This window comes from Mus caroli, unplaced genomic scaffold (genome assembly GCF_978045245.1).
Source record: "Mus caroli unplaced genomic scaffold, Mus_caroli_1 scaffold_14, whole genome shotgun sequence".
NCBI lineage: Eukaryota > Metazoa > Chordata > Mammalia > Rodentia > Muridae > Mus > Mus caroli.
Window position 1 is genome coordinate 74,743,476 of NW_028227269.1, and position 23,044 is coordinate 74,766,519.

At 44.7% G+C, this 23,044-nt stretch overlaps 1 protein-coding gene across 1 annotated transcript in view; it reads left to right on the top strand.

Moving 5' to 3' along the window:
• The first annotated feature begins 6,417 nt into the window (after window positions 1-6,417).
• Window positions 6,418-23,044, top strand: part of Mthfd1 (methylenetetrahydrofolate dehydrogenase, cyclohydrolase and formyltetrahydrofolate synthetase 1) — a 64,478-nt gene continuing 47,851 nt past the window's right edge. The window contains exons 1-2 of the mRNA XM_021178764.3: window positions 6,418-6,751; window positions 21,899-21,983. Of these exons, the coding sequence (XP_021034423.1) occupies window positions 6,711-6,751; window positions 21,899-21,983 (126 nt within the window). The 5' untranslated portion in view covers window positions 6,418-6,710. The remainder of the gene's footprint in view (window positions 6,752-21,898; window positions 21,984-23,044) is intronic.

A 23,044-nucleotide genomic window follows, 5' to 3' on the forward strand; every position in this document is an offset into this window, starting at 1 on the left:
AAATCAAAGTAATTATACATTTTGATTTTTTTTTTTTTTTTAGTAACAAAGGATCGAACTATTAAGTCTGGATCAGCCTTGTACCTCCCAAGTGCTGATCTTAAAGGCATGTACCATTTCATCCTGACACATTTATGTGTATACACACACACACACCACACACACACACACACACATTATACATATATATTATACATGTATCATATATACATACACACATATATATATAATAGCAGGGTCTCACTTATGTAGATTTAGCTATCCTAGACCTCCCTATGTAGATCAGCCTGGCCTTGAACTCACAGAGATCCCTCAGTCTCTGCCTTCCAATTGCTGGGATTAAAGGCATGTGCCAGTATGGTACACTTAAATTTTTGATAGCTATGAAATTAAAAATGGGGCCTGAGCAAAAATAATATACAGTATTAATAGCAACTTCCATTATTAGCATTTGAATGTTTTGTCTTTCTAGCCTCAGGAAAATGTTCATTTTTGTCTGGACTCATTTGGCCAGTCCTCAGGACTGCACAGACGTGCTTCTCTTTCTGTGAAGTGCATCCTCCTTTGCTTTCTAAGGAGCAGGCTTTATTGTTTCCCTCTGGTATGTTAGCCTCTCCGTTTCTTTCTTGTTTCCCCCTAGCTCCTCATCTCTTGAAATGCTTTTTTCTTTTTTTTAAAGATTTCTTTGTGAACGGGGCTAGAGAGGCAGCTTAGTGATAAAGACCATTGGCTTCTCTTCCTGAGGACCCAGATTCCATTGGGAGCACGTGTGTAGGGTGACTATGGGACCCTCTGAGTAACTCCAGTTCCATGGGATCTGTTCTGGCATCCTGGGGCACCCGGCTTGCAAACACCCATGCACGTAAAAGAAAAATAAACAAATTAAAAAGTATATATGATATATGTGTGTGAAAGGTCTCATATGGGGGCTCAAGGAGACACTGGGATGGATTATTGATTAGAAGAGCTATCAGTGCCATGGACAGACAAACAGAGACAACAGGAGTTAAGACTCCAGGACCAGAGATGAAACTGCACGGTGAAGACGCTGAAGAGAGGAAGTCAGGGCTCAGGAGGCAGAAGCCGGATTCTCACCCTGTACTGAGGATAGGTACAGGCACAAGCCTGCGGCAGATCCTCTGACTCCCAGGCAGGAGGCAGAGAAGGAGGTGGGAAGTAGGATGTGTAGCCCATTCAGACTCACTTGGATGTAATCTCCTCTTGCCTCGAAGTTTTAACTAGAGACGCATAGACAGTGTCTCAGCAGTGCGCCAGTGGGTGATTGAGACAGAGGTAGAGCAGCTGTGTGGTATTGTAGCCTGAGTAGCAGCTGGACTCTGACATTACATTCTTAGCGTGTGTGTGTGTGTGTGTGTGTGTGTGTGTGTGCGTGCGCGCACCCCAAACCTTCGTATGGAGGTCAAAGGATAACTTTCAGGAGTCAGTTCTCTCCTTCCACCCTGTTTTGAGGCAGAGTCTTCCATTGTTTGTGAGGTGTCCAGCTTCTACATGCCTCTCTTGTTTCTGCCTCCGACTCACAGGAAGAACTCCGGGTCACTGCACCCTGCTTTTTCACTTTGGGTATGGGTTGGAACTCAGGTTGGCGGGCTTGCAGGGCATGTGTTTTTACCCATGGGGCCACCTCCCCTACCCATCTCCTGGAATTCTAAACATGGAGTGTTCTAGGGACTGGATGTCCAGGAGGCATCTAAGAACATTTTAATTTAATCGATTCTCTTTGAGAGTCTTGTCCCCCAATATGATCCTTTCACCAAAAAAGTTAAAATGGCAGTTCTACCTGCCTAGTCACTCAGACCAAGTCCTTGCTTTCTCTCTCACACCCCTAGCCCCCCTCTGAGTCCGGTTTCTCTCACACCAGATGCCCAGAGAAACTTCTCTTACTACACTTGTAAGCAGGGCACTTAGACTGAGCGTGGGGATCATTGGTTGTGTGCTTGCCTAGCACGTGTGTTGTGTGAGTTTCAAACTTCCACAGTGCAAGTAGACAAAAAACAAAAACAAAAACAAAAACAAAACATTAAAATATCATTTCCCATCCCCTTCTGATATGAGCACCTATCGTTTTAGTGTCCCTCTCCCTCCCCTCTCCCTCTCCCCTCTCCCCCCTCTCCCTCTCCTCCCTCCCCCTCTCCCTCCCTCTCCCTCTCTCTCCCTCTCCCCCTCTCCCGCTTTCCCCCTCTCCCGCTTTCCCCCTCTCCCCCACTCCCCCTCTCCTCTTCTCCCCCTCTCCCTCTCTTAGTTCCTTGGTTTTTCCTTTTTGTTTTTCAAGAAAAGATTTCTTTGTGAAGCCCTGGCTGTCCTGAAACTTGCTCTGTGGACCAGGATGGCCTTTAACTCAGAGGTGCCTCTGCCTCCCTGGTGCATACTACTTGCTCTGCCCGACTGTGGTTGATTGAAAGCCCTCCAAGGCTCAGATGGTTAGATACTTTGTTTCCCAGTGAGTGGAAGACTAGGAAGTATGGCGTTGTTGAAGGAGGTATGTCCCTGGGAGAAGGCTTTGAGGTTTTAAAGCCTTTTAAAGCCTTTTCCTGTGAATTGTCTGCTTCCTGTAAGGGTTTGACATGTGAGCTCATCGCTGCTGCTCTCGCTGTCACTGTCATGCCTGCCTGCTGCCTGCCATGCTTCCTGTGATGGTGATGGACCCTCTGAAACCATAAGCCCCAAATAAAACCTTCTTTCTATAAATTGCTTTGGTCATAGTGTTTTATCACAGTATCAGAAAAGTTACTAACACACTGGCTCATCTGACTTTTTTTTTAATAGCATGTCTTTGGGCTAGGGGCGTCACTTAGCAACCAGTGTAACATTTGCCCACCGGGTACAAGATCTTAGCTTTTGTCCCTAGTGCAGAAAAATAAATAAATAAATAATAACATGGCTATTCTTTCATCTCTAAAATTACATATTTAATCGATGTTTGTATCCTCCACCAGAATATAATTTACTGTGATGCTCAGCTCTCTCGGGTGCTGTCAGCATTTGGAGCAGAATTATTGTCAGGAAATGGCTGTTCAACAGTTACTTGCTCGATGAATGAATTATACAGGTTATACAAAGCTGAAAACCAGTCTGATTAGAGGGCAGAGGCAATAGCCTTAGGGATGAGGCATCAAGGTTCGGGGCCTAACCTAGTCATAGCTTTGTGCCTTGGGCTTATGTGCTTAAGATCATTTCCCTACCTGTTAAATGAGGCTTGGGCCTCTTTCTCACCAACAAAGTAGCTAAATTAGTGAAAATCTTCTTTGAAATCCAAGATTCAGAAACACTAACTGCAATTTATGAACCATTTTCTTGCATTTAAAAATCCCTGGGGACTGGAGAGATGGCTCAGCGGTTGAGAGCACTGATTGCTCTTCCAGAGGTCCTGAGTTCAAATCCCAGTAACCACATGGTGGCTCACAACCATCTGTAATGAGGTTAGATGCCCTCTTCTGGCATGTCTGAAAGATAGCTACAGTGTACTTACATATAATAAATAAATAAATCTTTCAAGATAAAAGGAAAATAAGAAAGGAACCTTATTTGTGTATGTATAATTTGTGTGTGCAGGAGCCATGGATGTCAGAAGAGGAAGTTGGGTCGCCTAGAACTGGAGTTATAGGTGGTTATAGTCTGTTGTGTGGGTGTTGGGAACCAAGCCTGGGTCTTCTTCAAAAGCACCAAAAGCTCTTAACCACTGAGCCAGAACTTTTTCTCTCTTTTTCTTTGCTTTAATGCCAGCACTCAGGAGGCAAAATCAGGCAGATCTCTGTGAGTTTCAGGCCAGTTTGGTCTACAGATCAAGTTCCAGGACAGCCAAGGCTACAAAGAGAAACCTTGTCTTTAAAAAAGCCCCCCCCGCCCCAAGAATAGTAAAGGAGGGGCTGGAGCTGTAGTTTATTAGTAGAACTCATGTTTAACCATAATAGAAGCCCTGGGTTGGATACCCCCCCCCCCAAAAAAAACCCCAACCAACAATGAAGACAGTGTCAATTTTCTAATCATATCATGGTGACAGTTACACAGCTCTGTAAATGTAAACACTGTAAACAAAAAACCATACACTTGTATTCTTTAAAATGGGCAAATGTTTCTTTCAGTCTACATATTATACTTGAGTTAAACTGCTAATGAAATAAAACAGAGATTATCTAACTATATATGGATGTAATGGAAAACAATCCCAGATTCCAGGCAAAAGTCACAAACTAAAATACACACATTAGTGCAGAAAAAAAAAAAAAAAAGCCCAACAACAACAAATTCAGTGCAAGCTGTGCCCTGGCATGGGGGAACTTAGCTGCTGGTAGAAGCCCCTTGCCTAGCTAGCATGCCAGGCCCTGGGTTAATTCCTAGGGCAAAAAGGTCGGGCGGGGGGTGGGGGGAGCCACATGTCCTGCTATCGGTTAAAAGAAGCCACTCTTAACAATGGTTGCTAAATCCATAGCCATGTGGTGATGTTCTAAGGAAGGACTTATCTGTAGAACAATGTGGGGGAAACTGTAGCCAGGCCAGGGTAATTTTGGGAAGGAGCCAAAGAAACTTATTCTAAGAACTAACATTTTGTCTACAGATTATCATTTATAGGAAAAAAAAACTATATCCAATGTATCAGGCCCTAGGGCAGGTGGGGACTTCCCTGTAGCTGAACAGCTTCTGTTGTAAATAGCTGTCTGAATCCAGACATCTCAGGGACAGCTTGTAAGGAGGCAGTTGTCTGAGTCCAGTCATCTCAAGAACAACTTCTCCATCTTGTTGCCAGGGTCAAACAACCTAGGAGCAAACACCTACCCCACTTCTCAAATGTTTTCTTAATTGTCTGTTAACAGGTAAAGAATATAGAAATTGCTGTTTTCTAAACCAAGGTACATATGTTATAACAATATATAACCAACCGCCTGTTCTGCCCTAATTAACTACATGCGGCTGACCAGCTCCTTTGTCCCCTTATCACTCTGAGCTCCAGACCTAAAGTCCAGGAGAATGAATTAAGGACCTTGAAGCCAGGTCCCCTGGATTCTGCCCAGTCTCCAGCGGGTACTCCCTTGCTTAAGCCAAAATGTCAAACAAAATACAAATGGATAACACTGCAGCTCACCCCAGCTCTCCTCTCACTTTGTGTTCCCATCCTTTTTAAATGTTGTACAACATCCTTTCTAGGTCATGTTTCAGGTCCTGAACTGGCTGCCTCCCTGAGCGCTCAGAGAATAAAGCTTTCATTTTTAAGCTTCCACGTCTGAAATAAGTCTTCTTGGCTTCTACCTCCACCCCAACAGTACAAATTCAGCCCAGTTCCAGCAGCAGAAAAAGCAAAGCCAAGTCAGCGGCTCTGATGTCTTCCTCTACCACCAGGCTCCCAAGGACATGGCCAAACTCATTTCTGCACCAGGGCAGATGGGGAGGGATGTCAGCCTTGCTGGCATCTATCTGATGAACAAAGTAATCTCTGCTTCAATACTGATCTGCTGAGAGCAGAGGATCACTCGTCCTGAACTCTGCTCCCTCCACACTGTTGGAGCCCCACGCTCCTGCTCTGAGGCCCCTCTTAGCTGCTGGGCTGAGCCTGCATTTGGGCTTCAACCCTGGGAGGATAGCAGGTTTTAGTTATGGAAGGCTGAGTTCAGTGGGAGCGAACTTGTCTCTATGTCAAGGCTGTGGATTGATCCTCCCTGCTGTTACTAGAATTGAGAGTCAGACCCTGGGCTCTGAGAATCTAATAAAGCAGGTTAGTCACCATCCTTAATAAGTCGATTAAACAAGTAATGGTAATATATAGAAAAAGGAGATTTAGTCAATATGGCCACATTGGGAAGAGGAACAAAGAGAAGTCTTATCTTCTGAGTTCTAATATGAAGCTGAGGTTTAAGTAAAGAGTCAGACTTGATATAGAGCTGAACAGTGAAGGTCGAGGTGTGGACCGGTCCATCACTGTCTTGGCTTCAGTCCTGCAAGGTGATCTCTGAAATCTCTTTCCCCGGAAACAAATTTCTACTCTGGCTGGTGGAAAAGCAATTCCCTGGAGTGCTTTCTCCGAAGATGGCTAACCAGAGGGACACAATTGCCTCGTTAGGATATCCTCACTCTTGCTAGGAGGGTAACAGAGAGGCAGTTATCCCAAGTGTCCCCCACCACACTCTGAAAGCTAGGGCCTATGATAACGTGGAAAGCCGCATTGCCTGCTCCAGGTCAGTAGCCGTAATCAGCTTAAAGCCTCCAAGATCCTGCCCGGAGAAGCCAGTACGATCCAAAATCACACTGCTTTGCAGGACTCTGTCGCCGCAACCTAGGTCACGCAAACTTGCTCAGACAGGCCCATTCCTGCCCGGACTCCGCCCAGTTCCACCGCGCCCCCTACACACTATCTCTGATTGGCTAACAGCGAGGCGGGAAGCTCCGGGCTCATCAGAGGCGGGCTCCACACAGGCTCTTTCCGCAGCCAGTCATTGCCGCCAACCAGTCTTTGGTGACAACCCTCTTGCTGCCTGGGCCCACCGGCTCCCACAGACGCTCCTGGGCCTCCGTTGTCAGCGGGTCACGACGTCTTTCCGGGTCGCCTGCGCACCTTCGATGCTGGGAGCGCGACGCAGGCGCACTAGCTGATTTCCCCCGGGAGGTCCCTGAGCACGTGGGTTGTGCTGTCCTGCGCGCGCGGAGGGACTGGAACCTGATTTTTGCTGGTGTTCACCGTGGGTGGCAGACTATCAAAGGCCATGGCACCAGCGGGAATCCTGAACGGGAAACTGGTTTCTGCGTAAGTACTTGCCAGTGATAGTGGTGGTGGGCTCAGAGCAGGGCATGCGGATCCCCAAGCGCCTGGGCTCTGTAGGAGAGGTGCTTAGATGGGGTTTGCAGGAAGAGAGGACGTCGACACGGGCTCCTAGAATCTGAAGACTGGTTTCCTGAAGCCAGAGAAACACATACCCGGCCCAATGTGCAATTGCAATAGACTGCCTGGGGTGGCTGCATTCCTACGTTTGGCGGCAAGTCCTGACCTGACCTTGTTCTCAAAAGTGTAGCTGCTGGCATCATTCTGCCTAGACACGGGCTACCTGAGGAGTCCAACCTCAGAAACCCAGCATAGCCGCTTGTCTGGCAATTTGGTGGTGATTCGATTGTGGCACGATTTGACACGGGTGATTGGTCAAATCAGAGGGTCTCTTTCTAATTTTTTGTTTGTTTTCTGACACAGGGTCTCTCTACGGAGCCCTGGCTGTCCTGCAACTTAACTCTGTAGACCATGCTGATCTTGAACTCACAGAGATCCCCTCCTACCTCTGCCTCCTGAATGCTGGGATTAATGGCTTGGTGCTACCACACCTGGCCTAGAGGGTTTCCTCTAATTCAGCGCATTCCTCATTACACCAAATGCTGTCTTTACTTTCTCTTTCACCCCGCCGGCTTCACTTCCAAGGTATCGCAACAGGCAAGGCAAGCGCCGCACTACTCAGCTACTACGCCAGCGCTCCCATGCTCAACCCTTTAACAGCCTACCTATCCGTCCTGGCGCTAAAGTTACTTTTCAGTTTGGCTCTTGTGTGCTGACTCTATTCCATATTCCGTCTGACCACCTGTTCTGGCCGTGCAGATTTAAATGCTTAACTAGTGGGAATGTTTGCCAAGTGTCGTCCCAAAGAGTAGCACCCTTTTGCTGTTTGGGAGAGAGGGCTGGGAATTGAGCCCCTAAGTGTGGAGCCTGTAAGTGTGCTTAACATTTGGGCTACATTCCTTGGTTTTTGTTTAGGGAGTGAGTGTTGGGGACTGCTGAGGAGAGAGAGAGAGGTCTGTTTTTGTGAACTTGCTGAAGGTTGCTTTTCCGACACTAGGTAGCACTGGTTATTTATTAACTGCTGCGGCTAACAGTGTCCAGTAAACACTTGGTTTTGTCAGAAGAGACCTTGAGAGAATGATGGTGAAGCCTACTCTGGAGGAAAGAGAGCTTTTGTTGAAGATTGGGAAAAAAAGAGGAAAAATATAAATTAAATGGTGAATCTTTCACTAAGGCAAGGAAGAACTCCAGATTTTTGGACTAGAAATCATAATACATACAAGTTCTTTTTTCCTTTTCTTTCTTTCTTTCTTTCTTTCTTTCTTTCTTTCTTTCTTTCTTTTTGGACTAGAAATCATAATACATACAAGTTCTTTTTTCCTTTTCTTTCTTTCTTTCTTTCTTTCTTTCTTTTTTTTTTTTTTTTCCTTTTTCTTTTTTTTTAAAGACAGGGTGTTAGGTAACCCAGGCTTGCCTCAAACTCAGTTGTATCTGGTTCTGGCTTTGAACTACTGACTCAATGCTTATTTACACCTTCCAAGGGCTGAGATCACAGGTCTGGACCACTTACTTCATCAGACTTTTGTGTGTTTGCTTGTTTTTCAAGCCAGGGTTTCTCTGTGTATCCCTGGCTGTCCTAGAACTCACACTGTAGACCAGGTTGGCCTCAAAGAGATCTACTTGCCTCTGCCTCCTGAGTGTTGGGATTAAAGACATATATCACCATGCCTGCTTTTTTTCCCCCTTTCTTAAACCTTAATGTGGTGGCTGGAGAGGTGGTTCAGGGATTAAGGAGAGCACATCTTGTTCTTCCAGATAACTCAGTTCAGTTCTTAGCACCCTGTTCAGACCATTCACAACTGCCTGTAACTCCAGCTCCAAGGGAAAGATGCCTTCTGGGTACCCACGGACAGGCATGGCATACACTTATACACATACACATGCACAGAAATAATGTTTTTTTGAAAAACTTATTAAGTATATTTTAGGTTAGTCACATATTATGGGATGCAAATAGGTAGTAATAATGTATATGATTACTAAAGTGACAAATGTAAATTATAAGACTTGCTAAGATGAACTTACTGGGCACAATCCTGGATACAGTAGTCTTTGATTACCCACAGTCCTCTGTTCTACCCTGGAGCTCCTGACTTGTCACTCTTCCATATTTCCCACTTTGTATTCTTTGGGAAAAGTCTGGTTTCTAGCCCTGCCCCGTTTGATTTCTAGCTGTGTGCTTGGATTTAACTTCCCTATGAATGCAATTATGTAGCATTTTTCTTGCAATGTCAGGGTTGTTTTTCAGCATAGTGTCTTCTGGTTCTGTCCATGTGACAGGTCTCCTTTTTTAAGGAGTAATATTTTACAGTATGTCTAATTCTCTTTCTCTATTTGTCTGTTGAAGCCATGGCTATTCAGTGATAGAGGAACTGGCACCTGCAATGCCCTGGCTTCAAAAGAATCTGTAATGTCATAAGAGCAACCATTAATAAGGTCACAACCTAGATTGGGTGGTCCCGTATTTTAGCTCTTGTGAATAATGCTACAATTGTTATTAGTGAACAGGTTTCTTTACAAGGTTATAATTTAATTTTCTTTGGTTACTTATCCAGGAAAGGGATTGTTAGTTCTGGTAATTGTTTTTTGTTTTTAATTTTTAAAACCTGATTTGATTTTTAAAAGTTTAAGTGGATACAGAGTCTGTACATATTCATAGGATACTTTGTAACATTTTTTAGTTACCATTTTTTATTTTAGTGTATCTGTGTTTTGTCTGCATGTATGTCTCTGTGAGGGTGTCAAATTGATTCCCTGGAGCTGGAGTTAAGAATTGTGAACTGTCAGAGGGGTGCTGGTGATTGAACCGCAGACAGTGTTCTTAACCACTGAGCTGTCTCTCCAGCCCCATCATGTAATGTGTGTGTGTGTGTGTGTGTGTGTGTGTGTGTGTGTGTTTGAAACAGTGTTTCCCTTGTGTAACCTTGGCTATCTTAGAACTCATTCTGCAGACCAGGATGGCTTCGAAGTCAGAGATCTGCTTGCCTTTGCCTCTGGAGTGCTGGGATTAAAAGTTAAGCGCCACCATGCCCTGCCTGTCTAATTTCAAAACAAAAAGAAACACCCTAAATTAACCCGTTTACTATAGGCTGGCAACGGTAGCATTTACTGGTCTTTCAGTTCCTCAGTCTTGATGTTGAGTTGACTGTGACAATAGAGGTGGCATTGTAGATCCAGGCCCCACCAGCCACTAGTACCAGTAAGATCTTAGAGCCAGACCCCATAGCTCATTGCTTCACCTTGGTTTTTGTCACAGAAGGATATTTCTGATTTTTAAAAGGCAACTCCATACTACTATTTTTTTTTTTTTTTTTGGTTTTCGAGACAGGGTTTCTCTGTATAGCCCTGGCTGTCCTGGAACTCACTTTGTAGACCAGGCTGGCCTCGAACTCAGAAATCCGCCTGCCTCTGCCTCCCGAGTGCTGGGATTAAAGGCGTGCGCCACCACGCCCGGCTCATACTACTATTTTTAGTGGTCATATGAATTCATGTTTCCACCAACAGTGTACCAGGATTTCTTTTTTTCTGTGCTTCCCTATTTGTTCCATATATATACATGTGTGTGTATACACACACACACACACAATTACAGTGAGTTTGAATGGTGTGTACATGTGGAGACCAGAGGACCACCTGTAGTTCTCTTCACTGAGGGATGAACATAGGAATCAGGGTTGTCAGGCTTGCGCTGTAAGGACTTTAATGGCTTTGCCCTTTTGATAATACTTCCTCATGGGTGTGAAGTTTTTTGGGGGAGGGGGGATGTGAAGTTTTATCTCAGTGATTTTAATTTGCTTTTCCCTCAGAAGAGGTGCTGAGGCGTGTGTGTTAGTTGCCTATTAGTTTTATGTCTTTGAGTCTTTTTCAACATGTAGATTACTGAAGTACCTGTTTCTGGTTATGAATATACTATATATGAGTAAATATATGCTCACACCGTCTTACTGTGCTCTTTCTTGAAGTGTTCGAATTCGATTGTAAAGAGATAATTTAGGTTTTCTTCTTGGTGGGTAATGAGGAATTGGTGGTATGGGTGTGTTTCACTTGAATGGAGAGGAAATTAAATATAAGCTCCATTAAAAAGTAGCTGGAGCCGGGTGTGGTGGCGCACGCCTTTAATCCCAGCACTCGGGAGGCAGAGGCAGGCGGATTTCTGAGTTCGAGGCCAGCCTGGTCTTCAGAAGTGAGTTCCAGGACAGCCAGGGCTATTACAGAGAAACCCTGTCTCGAAAAAACCAAAAAAAAAAAAAAAAAAGTAGCTGGAGAGGTGGCTCAGTGGTTAAGAGCGGTGACTGCTCTTCCCGAGGTCCTGAATTCAATTCCCAGCACCCATTTGGAAGCTTATCTGTAACTCCAGTTCCAGGGGATGTGATGGCCTCTGTGTACCAGGAACACACTCAGTTCATATATAAACACACAGCCAAAACACCCATATACAAAAATAATAAAATAACTTAAGTGATATGAAATATATATGCAGCTTTGTTTATGTCTATATCTAAAATACCTAGGAACTTTCTCACTTCTTACTAGTTGTGTGGCTTTAAGCAAATTTCTTAACTTCTGTCCTGTAATTTCCTCAGATGTAAATAAAAATTAATACCTAGTTTATTGGGTTTCTAGCAAAATGAAATGATAGTTTTAGTCTTGTGAGACAGGGCATCTACATTACCCTGGCTTCCCTGAAGCTCACAAACATCTTGCTCATGTCCCTCCCATCTAAGTATCGGGATTAAAGGTGTGTGCCACCATGCCACCTACCTAAATGAGTTCTTTTTTTTTTTTCTAAAGATTTATTTATTATTATATATAAGTACACTGTAGCTGTCTTCAGACACCAGAAAAGGGCGTCAGATCTCATTATGGATGGTTGTGAGCCACCATGTGGTTTCTGGGATTTGAACTCAGGACCTTCAGAAGAGCAGTCAGCGCTCTTACCTGCTGAGCCATCTTACCAGCCCCCTAAATGAGTTCTTAACAGAGAAACGCTTACAAATCTTCCTGGCACATAGTGAATGTTTAGTATACATTAGCTATATTAATAATCTATAATTGATGTATACATGAACGCCTGCTTGGTTTTCTTTTTGAAAGCCGTAGCTAGCTAGCTTGAGATCTATTCCAGTGGTTCTCAACATTGGTTGGATATTAGAATCTCTTGGAGATTTTTGTCCTTATTCAAAGTGATAGGATAGAGGGCTGGTGAAATACCACGAAGGCTAAAGGCTCTTGCCACCAAGGCTGAGGACCTCAGTTTGATCCCTAAGATCCACATGAAGGAAGGAGAGAACTGACCCCTGTAAATTGTCCACTGAACTCTATAGCCCTGTAGGCACAATGTTTTGAATGCCTACCCTTAGGTTATTCCAATGCTGATTTTTTTTTTTTTCTGCTTTCATATCTTGTTTCAATCTGGACAGGACACCGTGATGCTTATGCCAAGAATCTCCTGTCTCAAGTTTGTGTGAACATTTCTTAGGGTTTATTCTCTGCCTTGTCAGTCAATGCTGATCACCCCAATGGCTGGGCAGAATAGAGAATAAGGTGGAACATCCGCCAGCCAGAGGAAGGAGAGAGGGAGGTTAGATCAGCTGGTAGGATGGAGGAATTGGAGCCATGAAGAAGGTTCTGAAGAACCAGATCAAAAATAATATGCAAGTATCATGGGATGGGGCTGGGGAATAGCCAGATTAGCTTAAAAGGTAAAGGTTTAACTGCCCAGCTATTGAGGTGCAGTTTTGAATAAATCTTATTTTTTCTGTGTGGGTATTGGGGAATAGCATAATATAAAGAAATACAGCCACCTGATTAATTCACTGTTTATATTAATAATTTATTTACATAGCCATACACACAAAGGAAATAAACAAATATAATAGAACTTCCTTTCTTTCTTTCTTTCTTTCTTTCTTTCTTTCTTTCTTTCTTTCTTTCTTTCTTTCTGATGTGTCTTGGCATGGTGGGTTAAGCTTGTAAGTCTAAAACTTATGATGTGGAGACAGGAGGAGAATTCAGGGCCATCCTTCATACAATGAATTCACCAGGTACAACCTTGGCTATCTTTGGAACACAGTTTCCTTGTGCTCTCAGAAAATACTTCCCAGAAGATTTTACCTTAGTGATGCTAGTCTCTTAATCACCATTAATTTTTTTAGCTCCAGCTAACCAGCATCAATTGTCCCGGTAGTCCTTTCTATTCTGGACTCTAAAGACAGAGCCACATGGCAAAGCTGCTGAGTTCTGCTGCTTGCTGGGGCTGGAATATGGTTCCCTTATTCTTTTACGAGCTTTCTATTTTCCAACTCCCTCACTGCCTAGGGTTGGCTGTCCTGGAACTTGCTCTGTAGACTGACCTTGAATTCAGAGATCTACACGCCTCCTAAATGCTAGAAATTAATGGTGTGGTCCACCATGCCTGGTCCACCATGCCTGGATTTAGCTGGGCAAAATCTTGTCCCAAAGTCTTACTCTGTTGTATTTATTTTCTAGAACATAGAATTCAGCTCCATTTCAACTTCCTGGTACCCCTTTAATACTCAAAACATATATTTTATATTTTTCCTTTCTAAGCTTGCTATGCTTATTATTCAGAATGCTCTTCATGAGACTTATCCAGAAAACAAAGTCTCTGCTGAGCTTTTTTGAAATTTCTTTTGTCAATGCAATTAATATAAATTTCTTTACCTTAGCCTCAGGGAAACTTTTAAGATAAAGCCAAAAAGCAGCCAAATTCCTCACCAAAAATATCATAAGAACAATCTCTCGGCCACTTCTCTTCTGAGACCTCTGGAGCTAGACTTCCACAGTTCAGATCACCCTCAGCAACAAAGTCTTCTTACTTCATTCCTACTAGGATGGCCTATTAAGCCCCACTTAAAGCATTTCACTGCTCTCTAAATCCAAAGTTCCCAAGTCCACATTCTTCCAAGCAAAAGCCTGGTCAGTCCTAGCACAGCAATACCCCACTCCTGGTACCAGCTTCTGTCTTAGGGTTTTACTGCTGTGTGTTCATATGACCAAGACACCATGACCAAGGCAACTCTTCCAAGGGCTACATTTAATTGAAGCTGGTTTACAGGTTAGAAGTCTAGGCCATTATCCTCAAAGTGGTAGCATGGCAGAGCCCAGGTAGGCATGGTGCAGGAGGAACTGAGAGTTCTGCGTCATTATCTGTAGGCTGCTAGAAGACTGGCTCCCAGGTTCCAGACCAAAGTTTCTGTTGTGCTTACAGACGACCTTTTTCTCTTTCCTTTTTGAGACAGGATCTTAATATAGCTAAGCTGGCTTTGAACTTAACTGTGTAGGGTATGATATCTTTGTGGACTTCTGACCCTGCTGCCTTCCATATCTGGAATGCTGGGATTACAGGCATATGCTACTACATGGTTGTAATTTTTTTTATTTGTTTGGTGGGTACTGGGATTCAAACCTAAGACCTTGTAAGGCAAGTGTTTTACTTTTGAGTGCTATCAACCAACCCTAAGAGTTTTCATTTTCTTTTTAAATTTTATTTATCATTGCTTATATGTAGGTGCTGATGCATTGTGTCACGGTGCATATATGGAGACGACCAGAGGACTCTGTAGAGTTGGTTTTCCCCTGACTGGGACGTTCCAGGGTCGAACTGAGGCTCTCAGGCTTGTCCAGCAAGGGCTACCTTACTACCTCACTGGCCCTGGGCAGTTCCCTTCAGTATACTCCTATGGTGGCTCCTTGTCACTTTGACCTAGGAGCTGGTGTGCCTGTTGACAGTTCTCAGTGAACAAGAATTTGGTAGGTGAGTTTGCCTGCTAGTCATTACAGTACCTGCGTGCTTGCACCATAGCTGTGGGAATCCTGGCCCAGAGGTGATCTTTCAGCTTGAGCTGTGTATACATAGAACCTCTTGGTGGTAAGTTGTCCACACTTTTCCTTTTGCTAGGACAAAAGATCCTCCTATCCTCCCCCTATAAAGACATCCTATCCTCCCCGCTCCCTGGTAAAGCCAGGACTTAATACCTACCCCTGAGCCATGATTTCCTTAGGCTATTTGTTCCTTTTTGGGGTGGGGGTGGTTTCAAAATGTAGTTTCTCTGTGTCGCCCTGACTGTCTTGGATCTAGCCTTTTAGACTAGGCTACCCTTGAACTCAAAGAGATCTGCTTACCTCTGCCTTCTGAGTGCTGAGACTAAAGATGTGCGCCACTACATCTGGCTCTCTTACTTTTTGATATGGTTCCTGATAAATTGCCCAGGCTAGCTTTGAACTCATTCTGTAGGCCAGGCAAACCCCAAACTTGATGTCCTCCTGCCTCAGCTTCTCAGCTAGAATTACAGCCCTCTGCCACAAGCCCGGGTGTGTGTGGCCTGGGGGACAGAGTCAGCTATGTGTCCTTTGCATATTTATTCTCTTGCTCGGTGGTACTTTTTCTATGCCAGGACATCTTCAAAGCCCCAAATCCTAACTGAATAAAACAGCCCAAATCTCTCCCCTCATTGAGTTTGCTGACTGATAGGTACCTGTGCATGCACTTGGTAAATCGGATGTCCAGTAACAGAATGTGCTAGGGAGAGCTAGGGATTTCTGTGGGTGGGCTCAGTGTTAATGAGAATGAATGTCATATTCTTTGTCAAAGTGTCCTATGGGCTTGGACAGAGCTGTGAGCCTGTCAGTATTAGGGAGAAGGAGGCTGGGAACCAAGAATGAATAGCCCGTGCTTTGGACCTCTGACCTCAGTGGTTTGTAAATAACTGCCTGGGATCAGCAGGGATGGCCCCAGGGCAAGCTGAGTGGCCCTTGAGTGAGTAGCAGAATTGACTTTGGAGGTGAAATTTGCCCAGGCATAGGGTGAACTGTAAGGGTGTTCAGCATACATAGGCGAGGGTCTTAGATGAGAGCACAGGTCTTCCAGGGATTTATTCTGTTTTGTGTGATCTGTTTGGCTTCCCCTTTTGTTTATTTATTTGTTTTATATACCAGCTCCTGCTCTTTCTTCAAGCAGATATATTTTAGACTTCCATGTCTCTTACTGGTGGCAGTGTCCAGGGGACAAGTCCAAGGGACTTGTAGCTATTCTGTGTCACCATAACCAGCTCTGACAACCAGATCTATGGTTAGATAATGATAGATCTGGTATATAATAGAGAGATAATGACTAAATCTGGTGTGCGCCCTGTGCTGGCAGACCCACTGGCACGATTTCCCCTGTTGGCATAGAGTTGGTCGCAGCTTCTTGGTTCTTTGTATGCAGAGCCAGCCCATCTTGTCTCCTAACTCTCTGTCTTGTAACAAAACCAGTGGCTTATAAGCCAAATGTTTTGTTTGACTTGCAGAAATTATTTTTAAAAATTAGATTACATTGCAACACATTCATGTCTGTAATTATACTTAAAAATCTGGATGCCTGACTCTTTGAAAGATGATGTAGAGTTTAGCAATTTCTGTTCTGCATTCTTGCAGTACTGGCGTTGAAACTGAGGCTATGTGTGCCAGGCAAAAGCCTGGCCAGTGAGCTACATTCCCAGCCCTGTGGGCTGAATGCCTAAAGTCAGGAGCTTGTTGGATCTGAGTAGGTGGTGATCTGCTCCATCCTTGAGTAGGGTAGCAGGCAGGGAAACAGAATCAAGTGTCTGTCTGTCTGTCTGTCTGTCTGTCTGTCTGTCTGTCTGTCTGACTGACTATCGTGAAGTAGGACCTCACTCTGCTTCTACTGTGTGGATTCCAGACGTCTTAGTGAGGGTTTCATTCCTGTGACGAGACTGTAGTTGAACCAGTTTAAACGTGTCCCTGTCTAGCTTACAAATGAATGAGACCCAGACTATGGTTATTTCATTTGGCTTTGACAATTACTGGGGGTAAACCCTAATCTACTTTTCTAGCTGCTGGCCTGGCGACTTCCCCAGTGGCGTGCCCCAATTACTTGCTGTTTCTCCCAGCCATTGGCCATGGCTCATCTCTCATGGTGGCTTCCTCCTCGTTCTATTCTTTCTTATTTTCCTTTTTTTCTGCTACCCCCAACCAGGTAACTCAAAACCCACCTACCTCTCTTCCCTCCAATAATTGGCTATACTATTTTTATTTAACCAATAGTTTTTAAATTAAGGAAAAGGTTTGCACCACAAAACTAAACCTATAGGTATAGGAGTTAGTATTACAATACATAGCAACAGACCAAAACTCAGGAAGAGACACCGTAACCAAGGCAATTCTTATAAAGGAAAACATTTAATTTTTTGATTTCTTGAAACAGGGTTTCTCTGTGTAGTCCTGCCTGTCCTGGAACTCACTGTAGACCAGACTGGCTGGCCTTGAACTCAGAGATCCACCTGCCTGTGCTTTCTGAGTGCTGTAATTAAAGTTATGTGCCACTACCAGCTAGCATTATGATTCATTTTATTTTGGAGTGCGTTTGTCTGTCTCATGTATATGTATATCCATGTGTGTCTATATTCAATTTTATTTTAACTTTTAACTTAAAAGCGATTCTTGTCAGGTAGTAGTGGCTCACACCTTTAATCCTGGCACACTGGAGGCAGAGACAGGTGGATCTATGTGAGTTTGAGACTAACATGGAAGGCTGCAGGCAGATAGGGCGTTAGAGGAGCCAAGAGCTCTACATCTTGATCTGAAGGCAACCAAGAGGAGACTGCATTTCTACAGTGGGCAGAACGTGAGCATAGAGACCTTAGAGCCCGTCCCCACAGTGACCCACTTCCTCCAACAAGGCCACACCTCCTAAAAGTGCCTTTTCCTATGGGCCAAGCATTCAAACACATGAATTTGTGGGGCCGTATCTATGCAAGCCACCACCCCAGGGTGGAATTGAAGTTGTCCGTCATGGCAGCAAACTCTTCTACAAGTCTATCTTTCTAGCCTGGGATTCGGCTCTCATTCAGTAGCCCAGGCTATCCTCATATATAGCAGACCTATCAGTATAACAGCTCTCCTCCCCCAGCTTTCTGAGTGTCAGTATTACAGGTGAGCCGCCCTGCTGCTTTAGAACTTGCTAGTTAATCTCTCTCTCTTTTTTTTTTTTTAAATTTATTAAGATGTTTTTATTGGGACAGTGGATTAAGAACCCTGCCTGTTCTTCCAGAGGATCCAGGTTAGGTTCCTAGCATGCATATATATATATATATGTGTGTGTGTGTGTGTGTGTGTGTGTGTATGTGTGTGTGTGTATGTATATATATAAATATATATGTATATATATATAAATATATGTGTGTGTATATATACATCTTAACAACTCACCCATCTGTAACTCCAGTTCCAAGAATATGACCCTCTTCTGTCCTCCGCAGGTACCAGGCACGCACGTGGTACACATACCTACATTTAGGCAAAACACCCATGCACATGAGTAAAATAAATAAATTCTTTTAAAATTAAATTTTTTATTCCATTTAATTTTGTGTGTGTGGTGGGTTCATGGTCTGCTGTTACTTATTTTTATTTGCTGGAGGGCAGAGGGGAGGAGCTTGGTGTTGTCATGACCCAGCCTTGGAGGACAGGGGACACCTGGTAGGGAGTCAGTTCTCTCCTTCTATGCGTGGGTCCCAGGGATTAAATTCAGGTTATTGGGGTTGTCAGGTGTCCCTTAACCCACTGAGCCATCTCTTCTGCCTTATAGACTACTGTTAGTTGTTTGTTTTTTTGTTTGTTTGTTTGTTTTTTGAGAAAGGGCCTCTCTATTATGTAGCTCCATCTATGTTGGAACTCAGGCTAGCCTTGAACTCATAGAGATCCACTTGCCTCTGCCTCCTGAGCTCACCCCATCCACATAGTCTGATCTATTTCTTGCACTTCTGACATCTACCCACTAGATGGCAGTATCATCTTGAAACTGCATCCCGAGTCCTTGTTTTCACGTCTTGTATCACATCACTTGGCTGTGATTATTCTACCGGCGTCCGTCAATCAGATCCAGAGAGATTTGAGTGCTACGCTGGCTTTGCTGGCTTTCCGGTTTCTGTGCACACTTCCATACCGATTGCTCTTACGTAGAGACTGACAGACGTCTTCTCTAGGTTGTAGGTGGTTGGTGAAGAATGCCGTGAATCTGGCGGGAGTATTTGTACTTGGAGGACCATGCGTTTCTCTGGTTGCTTCTTCTGGCTTCACTTGGCTCTGAAGTCCTTACATGGAAGATCTAGTCCAGGGACAGTGGAGAGGCATGGGTGCTGTGGAAAGACTGGGGGCGTGGGGGGGGGCAGTGGAGAGGCGTGGGGGCTCCCACAACTGAAGACTGCAGTGATTGGGAAGTCCTTCTGTCACAGCACTTAGACTTCTGGAAATTTGGGGCTATAAAAATTGGAAGAAATTACTACCATTTAATTTACTATAGTCTGAGACCAGCCTCCTGAAGACAGGTGAAGCTGTGTTTGCCCTTTAATGTCCGTTGCTCCAGCTGTAGCCAATTCTTAGCTTCCCTCCTTCTCTTTATTTTAGGGTTCTTAGTAGCCACCCCAGAAGGCAAGAGCAGAGTACCTTCTCTTCCTCAAAGCAATAGAAATAGACAGCTTATGGTGAAATGGAAAGGGGCTAGTGAGATGGCTCAGTGGGTGAAGGGCCTTGCTACGGAGCCTGACGTCTGGAGTTCAAGACCTCCCTCTACCGTGGGAGGAGAAAAGTGACCCCCCCACCCCCACCCCGCAAGTTGTCCTCTGACCACATCCATACTATGGTGTGCACACATAGTACTTTTGATCTATTTGTCTTTGAGACAGTGTCTCACTTTGTAACCCTGGCTAGCCCTGACCTCATTATGTAGATCAGGCTTGCCTTAAACTCTTAATTATCTGTCTGCCTCTGCCTCCCAAGTGCTGGGAGTAAGGCTGAGATATTTATCTATACTAAGGCCCTGATTTCTGCGCTTCATTCGTTAGCCAGTCTAAATATGTAGACTTAAGATGACATCTAACGTTGTCCTCCAATGTCCACGCATACATGCGAATACCTGTAGACATGAAAACATGCTTATTCACAGAAGAGAGAGCTGCCTGTTAGGAAAAGATTAGGACAGTCAGTGTAAATGACTTCCAACCAACATCTCTTTATCCCTCAAAGGGAAACTTGGAGCTTAGGTTCTTTTAAATGGTAGCATGGAACATTCTGTCCTATAGTCTTGGCCTACTGAGTAAAACCAGTGTTTTCCGGCTCACCACCTATGGCGCTGGCTTCCCATAGCTTTGCCACCTGCTGAGTATTTTTATTTGTCCCTAGACTCCAACTGTAGGTCTCAAATGCCCACTAGCCTTTAGACCATCCGGTAAATAGCTTGACTGCATTGGCATGAAATCTGCTCTGGGCCTCAGCGTGCTCCCAGCTGATAGTTTTCTGTCACCTTCACAGTCCCCAAAGCTGAGTCCACGTAGCTGTGACATCTTCTATGCAACTCCTGCAGATGGGTCTAGAATCGGTTAGCCTGTCAGCCACACTATAATCTGCTCTCAACTCTACTGGCCGGGCCCTGCAATGGTAGTTTCTTTCTAGTGCCTCGGCTTGCAGCTCCCTGCTCCATTTCCAGTTCAGCAACCAGAATGAATTCGAACAGTGTACGACCGACCATGTGATCTGTGTTCAAAACCCTGTCATGGCCTCCCTTCACACCAGAATAAAATAGTCTCTGTGCTGGCCATCACTCCTGGTTTCCAGGTGGCCAGCAGGTGCCTGCTCCAGGTCCTGGCACGTGCTCATCTTTTTGTCAGTTGATTCGAGGAAAGCCACTGGCCTGTTGTGAGCCTGTGCTTCATTTGTGAGTGGCATACAGAATGCCTTCCTACTTGACAAGGGGGTTGTCTCAGAAGTGCCCACCTGTTCTACTGTTGTTTTTCTTTCTCCTCCTTCTTCCCCTTCTCTTCCAGCCAGTTTTTGTGTCTTTCTAGTAGTGACACACCATTGATTTTGCTTAGGTTGAAATAAGCTTTGGCCTACCACATGCCCCTCTGCCTTCCTATCCCATCTTTGTTTTTGAGTCAGGCTGGATTCAAACTCACCTTGTAGCTGGCAATAACCCCACACTCCCAACCCTCTTGTTCCTACCTCCCAGTTGCTGGGGTTAAAGGCTTTCACACCATGCCCAGCTTGGCCAGTAGAGTGCATTTTGTACTCCTGTTGTCTGACCTTGGCCCTCCAGTACCTTGATTGACAGCCTAGAGGGAAGGGAGTGGGAAGAAGAGGTGAGCCTGGGAACTTGGCAGCAGAGCTCAGAGCTTGCCCTCAGCTCTGTCCTCATAGCACAGCTCATTGTCTTGATGGGGAGCAGCAAAGGTGGGGACCACAGGGACGTGGACACCGGCAGCTGCCAGGCAGTCTGTTCTTGTTTTACAGCAGAGCTGCCTCCATGGTCCAGGTCAAATCCAGTTGAAAACCAGTAGCAACAACAGAAGAAACTCCAAAACTATGGCCTATTCTTTTTTTTAACTTTATTCTTGTGTTGAGTAATGCTTTGAAAAAAACAAGGTCACTAACTAGAAATAAAATTTGGGGTAAAACAGTTTTTTTTTTTTTAATTGAGACAGTCTTTGCTATGCACTAACGTGCCTGATACTTATATGTAGCTCAAGCTGGCCTCAGAGGCCCAGTAATTTGCTTCCGTCTTGTTGAATACTGGGATTTCAGGAGTTTCCCCCATACACCCAGATTTTATTTTTTATTTTAAGACAGGCTCTCTTAAGTTGCCCAGGCTGACCTTGAACTCACTTGTAGCCCAAGCAGACCTTGAATTTTTGACCCTCCTGAGTAGCTGAGCCACCATGCCTGCTGGCCCTTAAGATCATGATAGTCACCAGGCTGCGTCTTCTGCAACGGCGATTCTCTCTTAATTGTTGAGCTACGTCTTCAGCCCCCAATTGAGGTATTTTAAACATCTCCCCCTGCACTTGCCTGGCTCAGTCCTCATCGTTAAAAGTTAGAGAACAATCTAAGGTCAGTTGAGGGAAGTTGGTGGGAAGGCCATGAGACACGCACCTGTTAGATAATGTCCGTCAGCGAAGGTGGTTTTCATTTCCAAGAGATGTATCCAGTGCTCTGCCTCACTTACGCTTGCCATGAAGTAAGTGGTAACTCCTTCCACCTTTTCTTTCCCTCTAGGCAAATCAGGGATCGACTGAAGAACCAGGTAACTCGGATGCAGGAGCAGGTACCTGGCTTCACCCCTGGCCTGGCGATCCTGCAGGTACTGGAGCATCTTATTCCCGTTAACACCATTCTTACCTAGCCTCTTCACAGCAGTAGAGGCTGCAGCACTTCAGACCTGGGCCTCCCACCTTGTGAAACCTCAGACACACCCATGGCTTCTCACTGTGGGCTCCCTTCTCTGGAGCCCACTCTGGAGCCCAATAACTCCAAGTTATTGATAGGAAGTAGAGTCTAACAACATAGAGGGTAGTATCTACCCAGCTCTTGTGCTGCTTAAGGATTATTGTAAATATAAAGGCTTTTACTTGGGAACTAAAGGGTCAAAGGTGGGGTAGAAACCCTGGGTTAGGATTAAAAATTTTCAGCAACACTGGCTGGCCCGAAATTCCCTACGTTGCCAGGTTTCTAACTCAGAGGGCTCTATCTGCCCTCCTGTATACCACCATGTCCCTCCCTAAAAGATCTTTATTTTTAATTATACATTATTTATAATTTAATTATTTTTAAGTACCTGTGTAAGTGTGTGCCCTTGTGTAGGTGTGTGCACATGTGAACGCAGGCAAGCCAGTGAGTCCAGGAGGAGGGACCAGATCCCCTGGAGCTGGAGTTAGTGATGGGTATGAGCTCCCCAGCGTGGGTGCTGTGAGCGCGATTCTTCCTCTGAACCGCTGAGCCAATGGAAACTCTTGATATGTTAACATAAACATTATGGAGAGAGAACCGTGTTTGAGACAGGCCCTGCTTTGTACCCCAGGCTGACATTGAACTTCAGTGTACTGAGATTATAGGTGTGCACTACCATGCCCGCTTTAGAACTCTTCAATAGTAAAATTTGGTGAGAAGACATGCATTACCTGCGGAAAACTTAAAAACAACAACAACAAAAAAAAAACAACCTTACACATTCATTGACATAGTGTGTGTGCATGTGTGCCCTATCGCTCCTGTGGGATTCAAAGGCAGCTCCAGGAGCTATCTTAGTCAGTGGTACTGTTGCTGTGACGGTACCCCACGAAGGGAAATGCTTGTGTGCCCTGTGTATGCTGGGAGAAGTCAAGAAAGGAGCACACACTGGCATGAGAAATGGAGGCAGGAGCT